Below are 15,771 nucleotides of genomic sequence, written 5' to 3'. Positions count from 1 at the left end.
AGAGAAGAAGAATAACTTTGCATTGCAAATTGTTAGGTTGCTGAAATCAAAAGCCTTATTAAAGATTTCTCCTCCATTAACTTTAAATATTGTAGAATGGTTTATTAATTGTGTTGTTAACTATGTAGCAAAAAATGCCAGATCATGTAATTTGAATGTTGACTGGTCTTCTGAATATCCTCATTGGATTTTAATTCAAATCCAGAAGAATGGTTGTACAAATCACGCCCAAGTGGCAAGTTAATAAAATGAAGAATTTTCTTTTCACAAGTATTTCTCTAGAACCAATTTATTTTACAAACTATTTTTTAAAATTATTTTAAGTGGTTGTCTAATATTTTTTATTTTTAAATAAAAACTATAAAAATTAAACAAATTAACACACACTATGTTGATTAGGGATGTTTGTGGGTTGGGAAACCCAACCCAATTGTTTCGAGTTGTAAGTTTCTTCAACTAAAATAATCCGTATTATAAAATTAATTCAACTCAACTCAACCATAAAACACTTGAGTTTAATAGTTTGGAGTACTCGAATCATTGATTTAAATTAGTGCTTCGTGTAAGTTTTTAAAATTTTGATTCTTGAACATTTTTCAATATAATTATTTTTAACAACTACTTAAGATTAAATTTATATATCTTATAATGTGATCTTATATAATTTGAATTATATTGTCCCTAATGTTTGATTATTTTCCAATTTAGTCTGCATGATTTTTACGTGTTCAATTTAGTCCTTTGTGTTTAAATATTTTTTTTATTGAGTTTTTCATTTTTAGAGAATATCAAAATTGGCTATAAACTTACCTGTGAATGAATTTTTTTCTAATATATCGTCTAAATTTCTAAGAAATTTGAAGAAATTTCAAGCTTTTGTCCCTTAAAACTAAATATTATATCATGTATGTTCTTAGTCAATTCTAACATTTAGGAAATAATTTTTTCTAAGTACAATAATAGTAGAAGATTTGAACTACTGACCTGTTGGTCACTAACGCATATTGTACGTCAGTTAACCTATGGATGCTTTGACTTGAAGGACTTAACTAAAAGATGTTTAAACATAAGGACTAAAATTAAACTTCTTATGTAACAGAATTAATAATTTTAAAAAACTCCCAGACGTGGTATATATAAATCTCTTTACATGTTATATTTCTCATGATTATGCTTAATTTAGTATATATCAATTACTATAAAAGTATATTCATTTTGACCGTATGTAACTCTTAATTAGACTTTTTAGTTTTAGTTTTAGTCAGTACAAATACAGTTCTTGATTGCTTTTATATAATTTTTTTTATATAATACGTTTGTTTAACTTATGCAATATTTTTTTCAATTAAGGTGTGAATATTAAATGAAGTTTTTAGTAAATTATTTATTTACCAAAGTTTTATTTTATTTGTGATTGAGATATAAAAAACGGGCGAAATGTTATTAATTATAATGATTTTCATAATCTAAGTTAATTCTATATTTGTCAAAAAAAATGATTGATCCTTTTAAATTTGTTGGTCATTTTTACTTTATAATCCCAAAGAAAAAAAATAATGTTTTATTTCATGTATCTTCCATGAATTTAGTACTGGTACTATTTTTTTTTTTGTGTTTTTTATTTTCCAACTTTAAATAGTTTTTAAACAAATTTTTTTAGAATAACATGTTGTTGTTTAATTCATTTATGCAATAGTTATTTTAAAAAAATCATATGATATTTATTTGTGAATATAAAACAAATTAAAGATGGCTATCGTTTTTAAATGAATATATATTATATCATCAAGTATGGTCAAATAGATTTTGAAATGCCTTAAAATTCTAGCTTTTAACTTATTTTAATGGGATCTTTTGTAGTTTGTCTTTAAATAGTATGATGAAGAAAGTTGATATTGATACGCATTTGATATTTGACAAATTTTTATTTGGTTATTTTTCATCTTTTTTAAGGGAAACCTAGTGTATTTGTTAATAGTTTCTTTTTTGCATGGCGTCTAGAAAATTTAAAAGAAAAAAAACTTAATTGTAGTATTTTTGGGTGCATAAAACTAATAAACCAATTAAAAAAAACTTAATTGAGAAAATTTGGTCAATTATTCATGTATTCAAATCGAACAAAATTGTTTAAAAACATTTTTCTAAGTTTAATTTTATCAAATGATCAATAATCTATATTCTGTTATTGTTAGAGAAGAAATAAGAAATGAAAAAGGAAAGGCCAAGGTAGAGGAAGAAGGAGTGACTCACCAAAGTAGTTAAAAGTTGGTTCACCACTCTCCAATCAGTGTGCCACTTGTAATATTCCTATTTCTCCTTGTATCATTTCCATTGCTAGAATTAGGTCAAAACTTGTATAAAAAAAGGCCGTAGTATTCATTTTATCATTGAGGCAATAATACAGAGAAGAAAATAGAAAAGGGAAGTCCAAAGGACACTTCAATTCCTAGCCAAACTTTCAGCCTTCTTCAATCTTAACTTAGTATCAGAGCCAAAAATGGTCGACGCCACCTTCACTGGAAATAACACCTCCGCAGGAGTTGTTAAGTTCACCATACCGCTGCTCAATCAACTGCTGAATCAACTCACCACCACAAAGCTTGAACGAGGGAACTTCATGATGTGGAAGACCCTCACATTGCCGATCCTCAGGAGGTACAAACTTGAAAGCCACCTCTCCGGTCAAATACCCTGCCCACCAATGTTCATTCCGACCACCTCTGAAGCGAATTCAAACTCTTAAATGACCAGCGATGATAGAGTGAGCTCATCAGAGGAACGATCACTCAACCCGCAGTATGAAGCCTGGCTTGTGGTCGACCAACTCTTGCTGGGATGGCTGTACAATTCGATGGCACCAGATGTAGCTGTTCAACTCATAGGATATGAAACTGCCAAGGAATTGTGGCAAGCTATTCGGAGTTCAATCAAGAGCAGAAGAAGATTACTTGAGACAACTCTTTCAACTGGCAAGGAAAGGAGGCCAAAATATGAGTGAGTATCTCAAACTCATGAAACTTCATTCCGACAATCTAGCACAAGTCGGCAGCCCTGTGTCGACGAGAGCCCTCATCTCACAAGTCCTTCTTGGTCTAGATGAAGAATACAATCCGGTGGTAGTAGGCATCCAAGGTAAACCAGGTATACCATGGCTAGATATGCAATCTAAGTTACTGTCTTATGAAAAAAGATTGGAGCATCAAAAATCTATCAAAATACATAGTACTTTTGCACAACAATCCTCTGTCAATGTAGCATTCAGCAGGTATCCAAATGGTGGTAAACCACATTTCAATCCCTCATTTAATGGAGGTGACAGTAGGGAAATGGCTCCAAAGGCAGTAACAACAGTCACAACCCGTTTAATAGACAAGGAGGTGGTCGAGGTCGAGGAAGAGGTCGCCACAATAATTCAAACAGACCAACATGCCAAGTGTGCGGAAAGTATGGTCACTCAGCCCTGGTGTGTTATCATAGATATGACAAAGAATACTCACAGACGATTGGACAAGGTAGAGGAAACCAAGGGTCAATCGACCTCAACAACAACACAACTACCCTGTTCACGGCAACTCAGCCCTCCAACCCCTTTATGGCCATACTAGAAACAGTAACTGATCCAAATTGGTACATAGACAGTGGGGCTACCAACCATGTCACTCCAGACTACAACAATATCAATAATCCAACCAAGTATGGAGGTAATGAATTGGTAATAGTAGGTAATGGTGAACAACTACACATAACTCACATTGATCAATCTTGCTTGTCTAATGGAAGGAATGAATTTATCTTGCATGATGTCTTGTGTGTGCCTATCATAGCCAAGAATCTCATTAGTATATCAAAGTTAACACATGATAATGCTGTGGTAGTTGAATTTCACACCGGTTGTTGTGTCATTAAGGACAAGGATACAGGTAGAATATTGCTAAAATGGGAGCTTGACCGAGGGCTGTACAGACTTCGAGAGGCTGGAGTGAAACATGATGCTGAAGAGGACCAAAGATCAGCTCAGTACAAAAATAACCAGTCAACTACGGTAATTCTATCAGGAGTGAAGATTAATGTAGTTGAGTCAAGAGCTGTTTGGCATAGGAGACTAGGACATCCATCAGTCAAAACTTTAGAATATGTGATTAGAGAATGTAAACTCTCCCTGTTAAATCAAATGAAGGAAATCAATTTTGTCATTCTTGTCAATTGGGAAAGATATATGCCTTACCGTTTCCAAATTCTCAGTCTCAAGTTTCTCACATACTTGAATTAATACATACTGATGTATGGGGGTCTGCTCCTATTGAATCAATTGATGGATATCGATATTATATTTCTTTCTTAGACTATCACAGTAGATATGTGTGGCTATATCCTCTGAAACAGAAAAGTAAAACACTGGCAGCCTTTCAACACTTCCTACAACTAATACAAACTCAATTCAACACTGGCATAAAGAAATTACAGTCAGATAATGGGAAATAATATGACAAAATACACCACCTCTGTCAGACCAAAGGGATTTTAATTCGGAAGTCCTGTCCGTATACCTCAGCACAAAATGGCAGGGTCGAGCGCAAGCATCGACACATTATAGAAACAGGGCTCACGCTGCTTGCACAAGCGTTCATGCCTTTAAGCTTTTGGTGGGAGGCATTCTCCACTGCTGCCTATCTCATCAATGGCATGTCTACCTCCGTCTTACAAGGTAAATCACCCGTTGCTGTCTTATTTGGGTCTAACCTTGATTTTCTTAATCTCGGGACCTTTAGGTGTGCCTGCTACCCGTATTTACGGCCTTATCACAGTAAAAAATTCCAATAACACTCGGAGAAATGTGTGTACATTAGTCCCAGCTCACTCCACAAAGGGTACAGATGCCTCAGTCCGTCTGGCAGGATTTATACAAGCAGACATGTGAAGTTTGATGAATAAGAGTTTCCATTTGCAAATCAATCGTGCACCACGATCGTCCAGACAATCGAGTCAACGATCGCTAAACAACCATCGTTTAGTCTGATCGCCCAGACGACAGGCTCTATAAAAGACATAATGATCGCTGAGACAACACGATCACAGAGAACGATCGCTGAGACGACACGATCGTAGAGAACGATCGCCCAAATGCCAAGCAATACAATCGTTCAGCCTCCATCGTTTAGTACGATCGCTCAGACGAAAGACAACACGATCGTTCAGGCCCCGTCGTGTAAAATGATCATCCAGATGTAAGACGATACGATCGTTCGGGTCCCATCGTGTAGAACGATCGCCCAGATGCCAGGCAATATGATCGTTCAATGTCCATCGTTTAGAACGATCGTCTAGCCGAAAGACAACACGATCGTTCAGAACTCATCGAACGATCTCTAACTTATTACAATTATTTATTTGTTTGTTTTTTTTGCATTCTAAACTCCTTACAAATTATTTTACTTATTACAAAATTAGATTTTAGAGAGTTTTATTACTATGTTTAGCATTTATAATTCCACGTGAAATTTCAATTGTCATTTGTTTTCGGTATAATGATAATTTTAATAACATGTAAACTAATTTGGTTACAATTTATGCATTTAACCACAGAATAGTTAATTCTAAGTTACAAACAATTTGGTTTCATGCTTGAAACATAATAAAATGTAATAGTTAATTATTTTATTGATCCTTCCATTATTTGGATACGTTTCTATATTTGTCTTGGAATTACTATGATATTGACCATTAACTTTTTAAACAATCCCAAATTTATGTAATTATTCTTCGAAGGTAAGTGGATTCTACAATTGGAGTAGAAGAAATAATAATATATCTTTTGAAAGAAAATAGAGAATTTTGTACTTATAAAACCAAATATAAATTATATGTTGAATAAACTTTTATCTAATATATAAAATTACAAATTTTGGAACATTTCCTGCATATTGCATATCTATGCCATGAAAAACACACAAAGTAAAGAGTGGAATATTTCATTGTTTTTTTTAAAAAAAAAAAAAAATTGAATTGCAATAAAAATTGACACTTATATTTCTTTATCTTATCCCAATTTAAACCACTTGAGAATTTTGTTGGTCACATTTTTTACATTCTCTCACTCTTAACAAAAAAAAAAAAAAAAAAAATCTTCGATCACCAATAAAATAACATATGTATTTGGATAGCAATTCATGTCATGTCACTTTGTAATTGTCGTAACTTACTTTGATTGTCTAGCAACTGTAAATATCATCTTCTATTCCTTTTCTAACATGTTTAATTAGACGTTTTACAACTATGTAAATAAATTGTGTTTGAGAATTGTTTTGAGAAAGAAGGTTTTGTTGCATATATAAAATTTAATCGTCATCCTCAACTTGTCTTTATATAAATCAATCTCTCATCTTATTTTTGATTGTTTTCAGTGATCTCTACTTTATCAATTATATATGTCAACGGAAAGGATTTGATGATTTTGATTAATTTTCTATATATCTATCACAAATTTAAATTTGGTCTTTAATTAAAAGTAACATTAATTATATTTGAATTCCTTGCTTTTTATTTACTAACAATTGTATTGAATACAATTATTTTTTTTCTTAGTGGAAATTTTAGTGGTGAGAGGAGTTTTTTTTTTTCTTGGAAAAAATCCAATAAATCAAACGTAACAAAAAAAAAAGGGGGGGTCTTTAAGATGTTTCCCTCAAAAGTAATGTAAATAATGGTGAAATGACTATTTGTAATTTATTAAAATTAAAAGGGTAAAATGGTCATTCTGACTTCTTAATATAATATAGATTATAGATTATAAACATAAGATAATACGATAATACTTCATTAGATATGAAATGTAATTTGAAGTATACAAAATTTCAAATACCGATGACACGACAAAATTTTGAAGTAAAATATCAAAACAATCTTATGCACTAATTGAAATATAACGCCTATTTTTCGTGTTACATCAAGCTTCTCCAACTGTTTTAAAAAAGAATTTCAAATATTGAGTTATAAATGTTAGAAAGCCATCGTTGGGCATCTATCCTCTATGAAATTCCAATCACGAACAAGGAAATTGGTACCGATGGCCCTTATCGAGGGGTCATCTACAAATTTCTTCACTTTTTAATTTACTCGGATTCTTAACTTCGACTGATGTTATCAACTTATGAATTTGTCACTTTAATCATCATTCCTTCTTTTTTCTTCCTTCTCTTTTGTACATTTTTTTTTTTTCTGTTTTTCCGTTTTTTTTCTTCTTTTTCGTTTTTTTGTTATTTTTCAATGATTTCTTCTATTTATGATGTTTTTTGTTTTCTAGCGATATTTTCTTTTTCGATGATTTATGTTAATGTTGTTTTTTTTTTTCCGTTTTTTCGACGAGGTCTCCTTCTCACCCTCTTGTCTTTAATTGTCCTCCTTTTTCGGTGATTTCTTTTGTTTATGTTGACATCTTCTTCTTCTTAAATCAAAGATGTAAGTTGAAGCGTGAACCAAATCGAGAGGAAGAAGCGAAAGTGAAAATTCAAATGAAGTAAAAAAAAAACTAAAAGGAAAAAACTACAAAATTGACGAGAAATAAGTTAGTGGAAGAAACGAGATGAATAAGCGAGAGGAACGAGCAAGAGGAATAATTCAAAAGAAGGGAAAAATTTAAAAAAAAAAAGAAGGAAAACAACGTGAATTAAAGAACGAGACGAAGGAGAGAAAAGAACGATATGAAAGAACGAAAGGAAATAGTGAGAAATTTGAATTGTGTTCTGCCTCACACGCGTTTTGGTTAAAATGATATTTTCACACACAGCCGACTTGAACAAAAGGCCAAATTTCAAATTTTTTTAAAGTGAGGTCAGATTTTGAATGCAAATTTTCCTTATCAAATCAAATAGTTGAGTGATAAATTCAAATTATCATTTGTATTTACAATGTAAACAACGTATAAATGTACATAATATCAGTCAACTATTGCTCATCCTTCAATGCCACAAATGCTAAAATCTTTCTTTATCTTTGAACTTTGAATAATGTTCTATGTTGGTTCATGAACTTTACATTTTAGTACTTAAACTTTGACATTTTTTTATTTCATCAATGTTATTGTTAACTTGTCGTTTAGTCCCTGAATTTGTAAAAAGTGATTATTTTGGTCTTTGATATATAACAATTTTGTTAACCTTTTACATAATAGCGAGGTGACTTGTATTTCTTTATGACTAGGCTACCAAATAAGTTAGCTATACTAAAAAATCTAAAGTTTCAATTTCGAATAATGTGGCAAAGTGGAAGAATTTAAAATACATTTTTAATTCAAAATTTTGGCCGTTTCGATATTTTTGCATGTTGGTTGTTGACATTTTAATTCACCTTCATCTTACTCAATACATTTAGAGCATAGTCGTAAAAAAATACAAGATCCCTCATATTTTTATTAAATAGTTAAACATAATCTTAATACTAAAGACCAAAATAAATAATTTTTAAAAGTTTAAGGACTAAGACAGACATTTTTTAAAGTTTAGGGACCAAAACGTAAAGTAACTACGGGGGAATCTTTTACATTGCAATAATTCCATAAACACCATTCCTATAGACTTGGGAATGTACATGTAAGTCTATATGTGTTGCAATGTGAGAGGGAAGCTATTTATTCATGATAAAATGGAACTAAATGAACAATTATTTAATTTTTTATTTTTTTATAGAATAGATGATATTATTATACAACAATAATGAGGATCCCATAGCCCGAGATCAAGGCATCAAAGCAACAAAGCACGAGCAAAGATAGGGCAACAAAATGCAAACAAAGCGAACAAGAAAAACCTAAGCAAACCAAACATAAATGTAAAAAAAAAAAAAAAAAAAACACCAGGGAGAAAGCCAAATAAGAGAAACCAAAACCCCACAACTAGGGACAACAGCAAAACAGAGAGCAACAACAAGTTCAGAAAGAAGAAAAACGACCGTAAACACGCTAGATAAGACCAAGAAGATCAACCCGCCAAGAAGCAGCTCGAGCACGAAACGTAAAGACCATAAGGTGAAACAAAACAGACACCGACCTCAGATGACCTCTATGCAACCGCCGATTACGCTCTTGCCAGATGTACTAGATGGGAGCATACCAGAATACACGGAACAACTTACTACGCACTCCTTTACCCGACCCCACTCGGCACAAATAATTCAACTCGACATCCCAACCCGCCACCCGATGCGCCGAACCCAATTGACGCAACACACCCGACCACACCTCTTTTCCAAACCCACACTCGAAAAATAAATGATCCTGAGACTCTATACCTTTCTCACATAGAAGACCCCCCCCCCCCCCGACAACACACCCCAACTCCTCAACCAATCCTGCGTACCCAACCTATCCCTCACAGTTAACCACGCACAAAAGGAGTGGCGTGGAATACCACCCCCCGCCCATAAAATACTAGCCCAAGGCACCCTAGGACGACGAGGACGCAAACTCTCCCATGCACTACCAATAAAAAATCGTCCACTAGAATCCGACTCCCAAACCCAATAATCCTCCCCCCTCACCCTAGGCCTCACTGCTTGAATAAGACCCCATATCTCAAGCAACTCCCAAGACACTATAGGCCACCTCCGACCTCCCTCACTATCTAAGAACTCTGAAAACCACGCCTCCAAACTACTCCATGCATCATAAACCACTGTAGACACATATGAATCTAAAATTGCACCCTCCGACAACCAAGGATCCCACCAAACAAAACAAGACTGACCATCGCCAACCATCAAACGAACCAAATGCTTAAATCTATCTCTACAATGCAAGATAGCCCTCGAGCACCAAGACCTTCTAACCTCACTCCGAACAACCCACAAAGACCACCCACGCAAAATATATGCCTCCACCCACGCCACCCATAATGAATCCGATTTAATTAAGAGAAGCCAGATCAACTTCATAATAGCAGCCTGATTCCACGAAGCCACATGTTTCACACCCAACCCCCATCTCCTAACGGCAAGCACACCTTAGCCCATGTCACTTGCACACTACCTCGACTCACTCACCGCACTTCCCTTCCATAAATAAATATGTCACAGACGATCAACATCATGAGTTGCATACACAGGCAACACGAAGATGCTACACCAAAACACTTGAAAGGACTGTTAAACAGACCTAACAAGCTGCAGCCTTCCAGCAAAAGAGAGGGATCATGTCGTCCAACTTATAGTACGAGTTGTAATTCTCTGTATTAAAGGCACACAATCCACAACCTTCAACCGACCAGCCAATAACGGTAACTTCAGATACCTAACAGGCAACGAACCAAGAGAGAATCCCATAAACGCAACTAGTTCTTCCGCCTCACTAGGCTCCACACCTGTAACAAACATGAAATTCTTCCCAACATTTGCAACTAACCTAGACAGCCCTGTAAAATCCGTCAGAACTTGCCTCACAAACTCCAAAGAATTTCTCTCAGCTGCACAGAAAATCATTAAATCATTTCCAAAAATCAAATGAGTCAGGCTAATACGTTCACACCAGTCATGGAACCTAAACCACACCGGAGGTTTATTTAACAACCTGGACAAGACCTCCATCACCATCATAAACAAAAAAGGAGACAATGAATCCCCTACCTCAACCCCTTCTTACAAGGAAAAACCCCCTCAAGAAAACCATTAATCATCACAGAGGTGACGTAACACAAGCCCTCACCCAACTAACAAACTGAATGGGGGCGTGCCTATAGCCAGTAACACACCAAACAGAAAATCTCAATTGACCGAATCGTATGCCTTCTGAAGATCTACCTTCAACACACAATGCAGATTCCCTCTAGCCTCCTTGTAGCCCCCTTACAAGCTCTCGACACAATAAAATGTTATCGAAAAACGACAAATCAGGAATAAACGCAGACTGGTTACCACTAATGAAAGAAGGTAACCAAAACCTCAATCTCTCAGCTAAGATCCTCGAGATACATTTATACACAACATTGCAACAAGAAATAGGACGAAATTCCTCCATGCGTTCAGCTCCCCGCCTCTTTGGAATTAGAGTAATAGCAGTAGACTTAACTCCACTAGATAGGTAACAAAACTAAAAAAAGTTCAGCACAGCATCACAAAAATCATCCCCAATCACACTCCAAGTAGCTCTGTAAAAATCCACCAAAAACCCATCAGGCCCAGGAGCCTTCCCAGACTTCATTAAGAATAAAGTCTTCCGAATCTTATCCCGACTCACTGGACTACCAAGTGCCTCCACCCCCTCCTCGGACCAGTTAAACTGAACAATATTCCCAATCCGGGCAGTAAGATCCCTATACCCCACAGGCTGAGACTTCAAACTACCTTAAAAGAACTCAACCGCTACCCCTGCCACCATATCATGCACTGTAAAACCACTGCAACTACGACGAGAACAAACACAACGATGGAAAAAAGTCGTGTTCATATTCCCTAACTCCAGCCACTTCACCCTGGCCTTCTACCGGAGCGACGCCTCCTCTAATCTAGCCACTAACCAGAACACCACAATGGCCTGAGCCGCCTCCGCACATACCGACTCTGAAAGAGGATCCCTCTCCACTTCAGCCTGAGCAGCCTTCATAATCTTCTTAGCCACTCGTACCTCATCAGATAACATATAGATACGCTTACCAAACGATGCACGTAAAACCCACTTCACTGCCTTCAAATTTCACACAAAGCTAACCATGGGAGACACATCCTCTGACCTTCTCCACACCGACCTGATAGTATCAATAAAACCATCAGCCTCCGCCCAATGAGAAAAGTAGCGAAATGTAAAAGGCGTCCTACTCTTCGTCTCCCCCGTATAAACCATAAGAGGGCTATGATCAGAAATCCCCCACTAACCAACCTTAACCTCTTAATACAGGAAACTATCTTCCACGCCTCATTAGACAAGCAGCGATCCAATCGGCGCAAGATACCATTCCCCTGAATTTGACTAGTCCAAGTAAACCAGTTACCTGTCACACCTAACTACGTCTCCAACAACGTCCCATCAAACTATCCATCTCCTTCAAGCTAGGGCAACCTCTAAAATCCTCCGAACTACCACGAATAGCATTAAAATCCCCCAAAACAACTCCAGGAAGCTGCCACGAGGCACACACATCAATCAACTGAGACCACAAGTTCCTTCTTTCGCTCACGTGATTAGAAGCAATATGAACCTTGGCTCTAGATACAATATCCACCAAGGTTCCATAAATGAACTGATCCCCACTGACATTTATAAGAAAATCATAGACACTCCTTCGCCACATCACCCAGATCCTCCCCCCCCAATAACCACACACACCTCTAAGCATCACCAAACCTATCCACCACCATATCAAAGTTCTCGCGACGAACCCTCGTCTCAAGCAAACAATAAAAAGTAATAGAGGAGGAAGCCATGAAATCTGCCACCACCTTACACTTTACAGGGTCATTTAAACCCCTAACATTCCAAGAACACAAAATCATGGATCTTGCAATAAATCACACCTACCACCTCCCACTGAGCTTTTGCCCAAACTTCCGAATATCCCCTCCATAACAGACAACGAATCAGGATCTACCTGCACTAAAGCCAGTGCCAATTATTAGTGGTATGATTAATGTGGATCAATTTTCAGTTTTATGTGTAGAATGAATATTGATATTTAATCGAATCTAGTAACTATAGAAGAAAGCTTTTCATATTCTACGTTTTTAAATGCCTTATTTTGAGTTAAATATTGGGGATTATATATAATTCACAATTATTAGTGGTATGATTTGTAAATTTAAGATTTGACATACGGACAAAATAGTCAACAAAACCTCTCAAAGATGGTGGCTTTTTAATATATATTATAATTATTGTTCTAAAAATAAGTAAAATATTAATATATATTGATTTTTAAAAATTATTTTCATATATTAAATTAAGATTGGCAATTCAATTTAAATTTATATTATCAAAATTTTCTACCAATATGCTAAAAAGATCGTGTTTAAAAGTCGTTGGAGAATAAATTATACATATAAATTATTTTATAAAATAAAATAAAAAAAATATATGCACATATAATTGTATCATGAGTATATATATATATATATTTAAATTAATAATAAGTTTGAGTTGGTTCGGATTATAAGTTGACCCATGAGTCGATCTAATCTATAAATTTTTTGAATCTAACTTGATCCAAATGAGTTGATAACTTAACCTAAACCATTCAAATTGGATTGGATTGATCCTATTTTTTCGAATCATTAGATTTTTTTTTGAATACCCTAGCATGCATGAGTGCGAATCCTCCCGTTGATAGTTTCTTTATTTTTTCCCCTATCTTAAAAATAGTATATATATCACAATTAAAAGGGATAAAAATTCTCGTGACCAGCCCAGAATGGAAAAATGCATGCAATGCTCTAGGTTTAGCTTGCCAAATATCGGGGGAAAAAAAAAAAAAAACTCTTGAGGATTAGAAACCTAGAGTGTGTTTCTTATCATTGGCAAATTAAAATATGCATTTTTTGGTACGATAATTGTAGGATGGAAATTCGACGTGAAAGGTCATGTCAATTACCATCGAATTTAACTTGCTTTGACAACAAATAAAATGCATTTTAAATCAAATTAATTTTTCTATAGATACCATTGAAAAATCAATAATTTTAAGCTATAGTTTATTGAATGATTCATAGAAAAACCAATAATTTTTTCTATGAATAATGTTGAATTTTTAAGTCATGCAACATAATGAAAAAGAATAACTCAAGCAAAATGAACAATAGAGAATTGTCACGAGGAAAATAATTAACAATAGTTCATAATCTAAATTATCTTTTTGAGAGGTATAAGATCAAAAGAGATAAAATGTTTTCTTTGATGGGTTTATCATAAAGGTGGTGTTCCCGTTATAAAAAAATGATTTAAATACTATTTTGATCCATATATTTTAAAATTTTGTTTATTTTGATTTTTATACTTTCAAAATGTTCGTTTGAGTTCCTATAATCTATATACTTTCAATTGTTCATTTTGATAATTGTACTTTAAAAAATTTACTATTTTAGTCCATTCATTTTCATTTTTACTTCATTTTTAAGAGATAAAAAAAATGTCATTTTTTAAAAATTTGATGACCAAAATGAATTTGAAAATACAGAGATGAAAGTGAACATATTTTGAAAATATATGGAGCAAATGAACCAAAATTGAAAATATAGAGACTAAATAAACATTTTAAAATTAGAGGAACCAAAATGAACAAAATAAAAAATATAGGGATAAAGTAGTATTTAAACCTAATCTATATTCAATAGATTTATTATTGTTGTTATTATTATTATTTAAAGAATATAATGACTATTTATTTGCAGTTACTAAAATGGAAGAGAATCGAGAGATTCACTTGAGGTGCCAATTTATGTCTCGTTCTTAATTATTACAATGATTATATTAATATTAAATCAATATTTTAGTTATCTAAAAATAAATTAACAAATAAATGTATTAAAAATTATGATTAATTTAAAAATGATGTATGGATAATATTATAGTTAGAGTTCCTTCAAAATATATTTTATTTATGAAACCTTCCAAAAATATTGGGCAAATATCAATCGATACCATGAATTTTAAGATTATACCAATTTAAATTATAAAATAATAATTGTATTAATTTAAATCTTCGATATTGGGGATCGTATCAATTTAAATCTTAAACTAAAATAATTGTATCAATGTAAATTTTAAACTTTATCAGGTGTATCAATTTAAACCTTCAATTATGTTTTATTCCGATAAACATCTTGAGAAACTTGTAATTTTATCAATTAAATCTTTAAACTTACATAATTAATAAATTTAGACTCTTGATTAAAATTTATTTAATTTTTTTTCATTCAAAATATAATCATCAATTTTGTTAATAGACATTTGTAGAAGTCCACACACATAGAAAACCATGTATTGATGATTTTCAAATATAATCATATTAAAGGTTATCTACATCGATTCACTTATATCAATTTTTAAGTTTATTTGAAAAAAATAAATATGTTGTGTGATATTTTTCAAACTAAATATGAAGAAAGGTGTAAAATTGATACACTTATCAAAGTTGATGATTTATTTTGATACAATTATTAGTTTGAAGTTTAAATTGATACAACTCTAAAATCAAGTTTAAATCTATACATTATTAATTTATGATTTAAATTAATACAATCCATAATTTATGAATATAAATTGATATTTATTTAAAAGTATTTCATCCTATAAATTTATTATACGCTATATTATGCACTTTTTTCTTTTTGTGAACATTACTAAGCACAATTTAAAGTATTGTTTTTTTAATGGAACTAATGAAAACACACAATTATTTTAGTAAATGATTTAAGAAAAAACAGAAATGGTAAGAATCAACATAGATGACTGACCGTTACTTTTCCTACTTTAACATTATTTTCAAAATTAAAATCCTTTCAAATGGGAAATTTACGGACAGTCAAATAAAAAATCAATTAAAAAAAGGAGGAAAAAAAAAGAAAAAGAAAAAGCAAGAGGTAAACAAAATAGAGAATATGCAAACAATTCAGATTTCAGATGGTCATATCACGTGCACGAGCACATGACTCTCAAAAGATGCCACGTCACCAGTTGGAAAAACCTTCTCATGACGTGTCAATTTCACAATGGCCATCTCGTATAATACCGTATATCGTATCTGGAGACCCGAACTTCGTGACGCCGCCATGTAAATTCCCATTTTACCCTCATCTCTT

At 33.4% G+C, this 15,771-nt stretch overlaps 1 protein-coding gene across 1 annotated transcript; it reads right to left on the bottom strand.

The window, feature by feature from the left end:
• Positions 1–8,953: 8,953 nt before the first annotated feature.
• LOC150032897 (uncharacterized) lies at positions 8,954–10,578 on the bottom strand. Its single transcript, XM_090307073.1, has 3 exons — positions 10,243–10,578; positions 9,436–9,933; positions 8,954–9,088 (listed from the first exon to the last, which is right to left on the bottom strand). The coding sequence occupies exons 1-3, from the start codon at positions 10,576–10,578 to the stop codon at positions 8,954–8,956; spliced, it is 969 nt and encodes a 322-aa protein (XP_090163199.1).
• Positions 10,579–15,771: the final 5,193 nt, after the last annotated feature.

This window comes from Benincasa hispida, chromosome 11 (genome assembly GCF_027475165.1).
Source record: "Benincasa hispida cultivar pf3 chromosome 11, pf3_genome.v1.1, whole genome shotgun sequence".
In the NCBI taxonomy this organism is placed as follows: Eukaryota; Viridiplantae; Streptophyta; class Magnoliopsida; order Cucurbitales; family Cucurbitaceae; genus Benincasa; species Benincasa hispida.
This window is presented reverse-complemented; position numbering and strand designations above follow the sequence as displayed.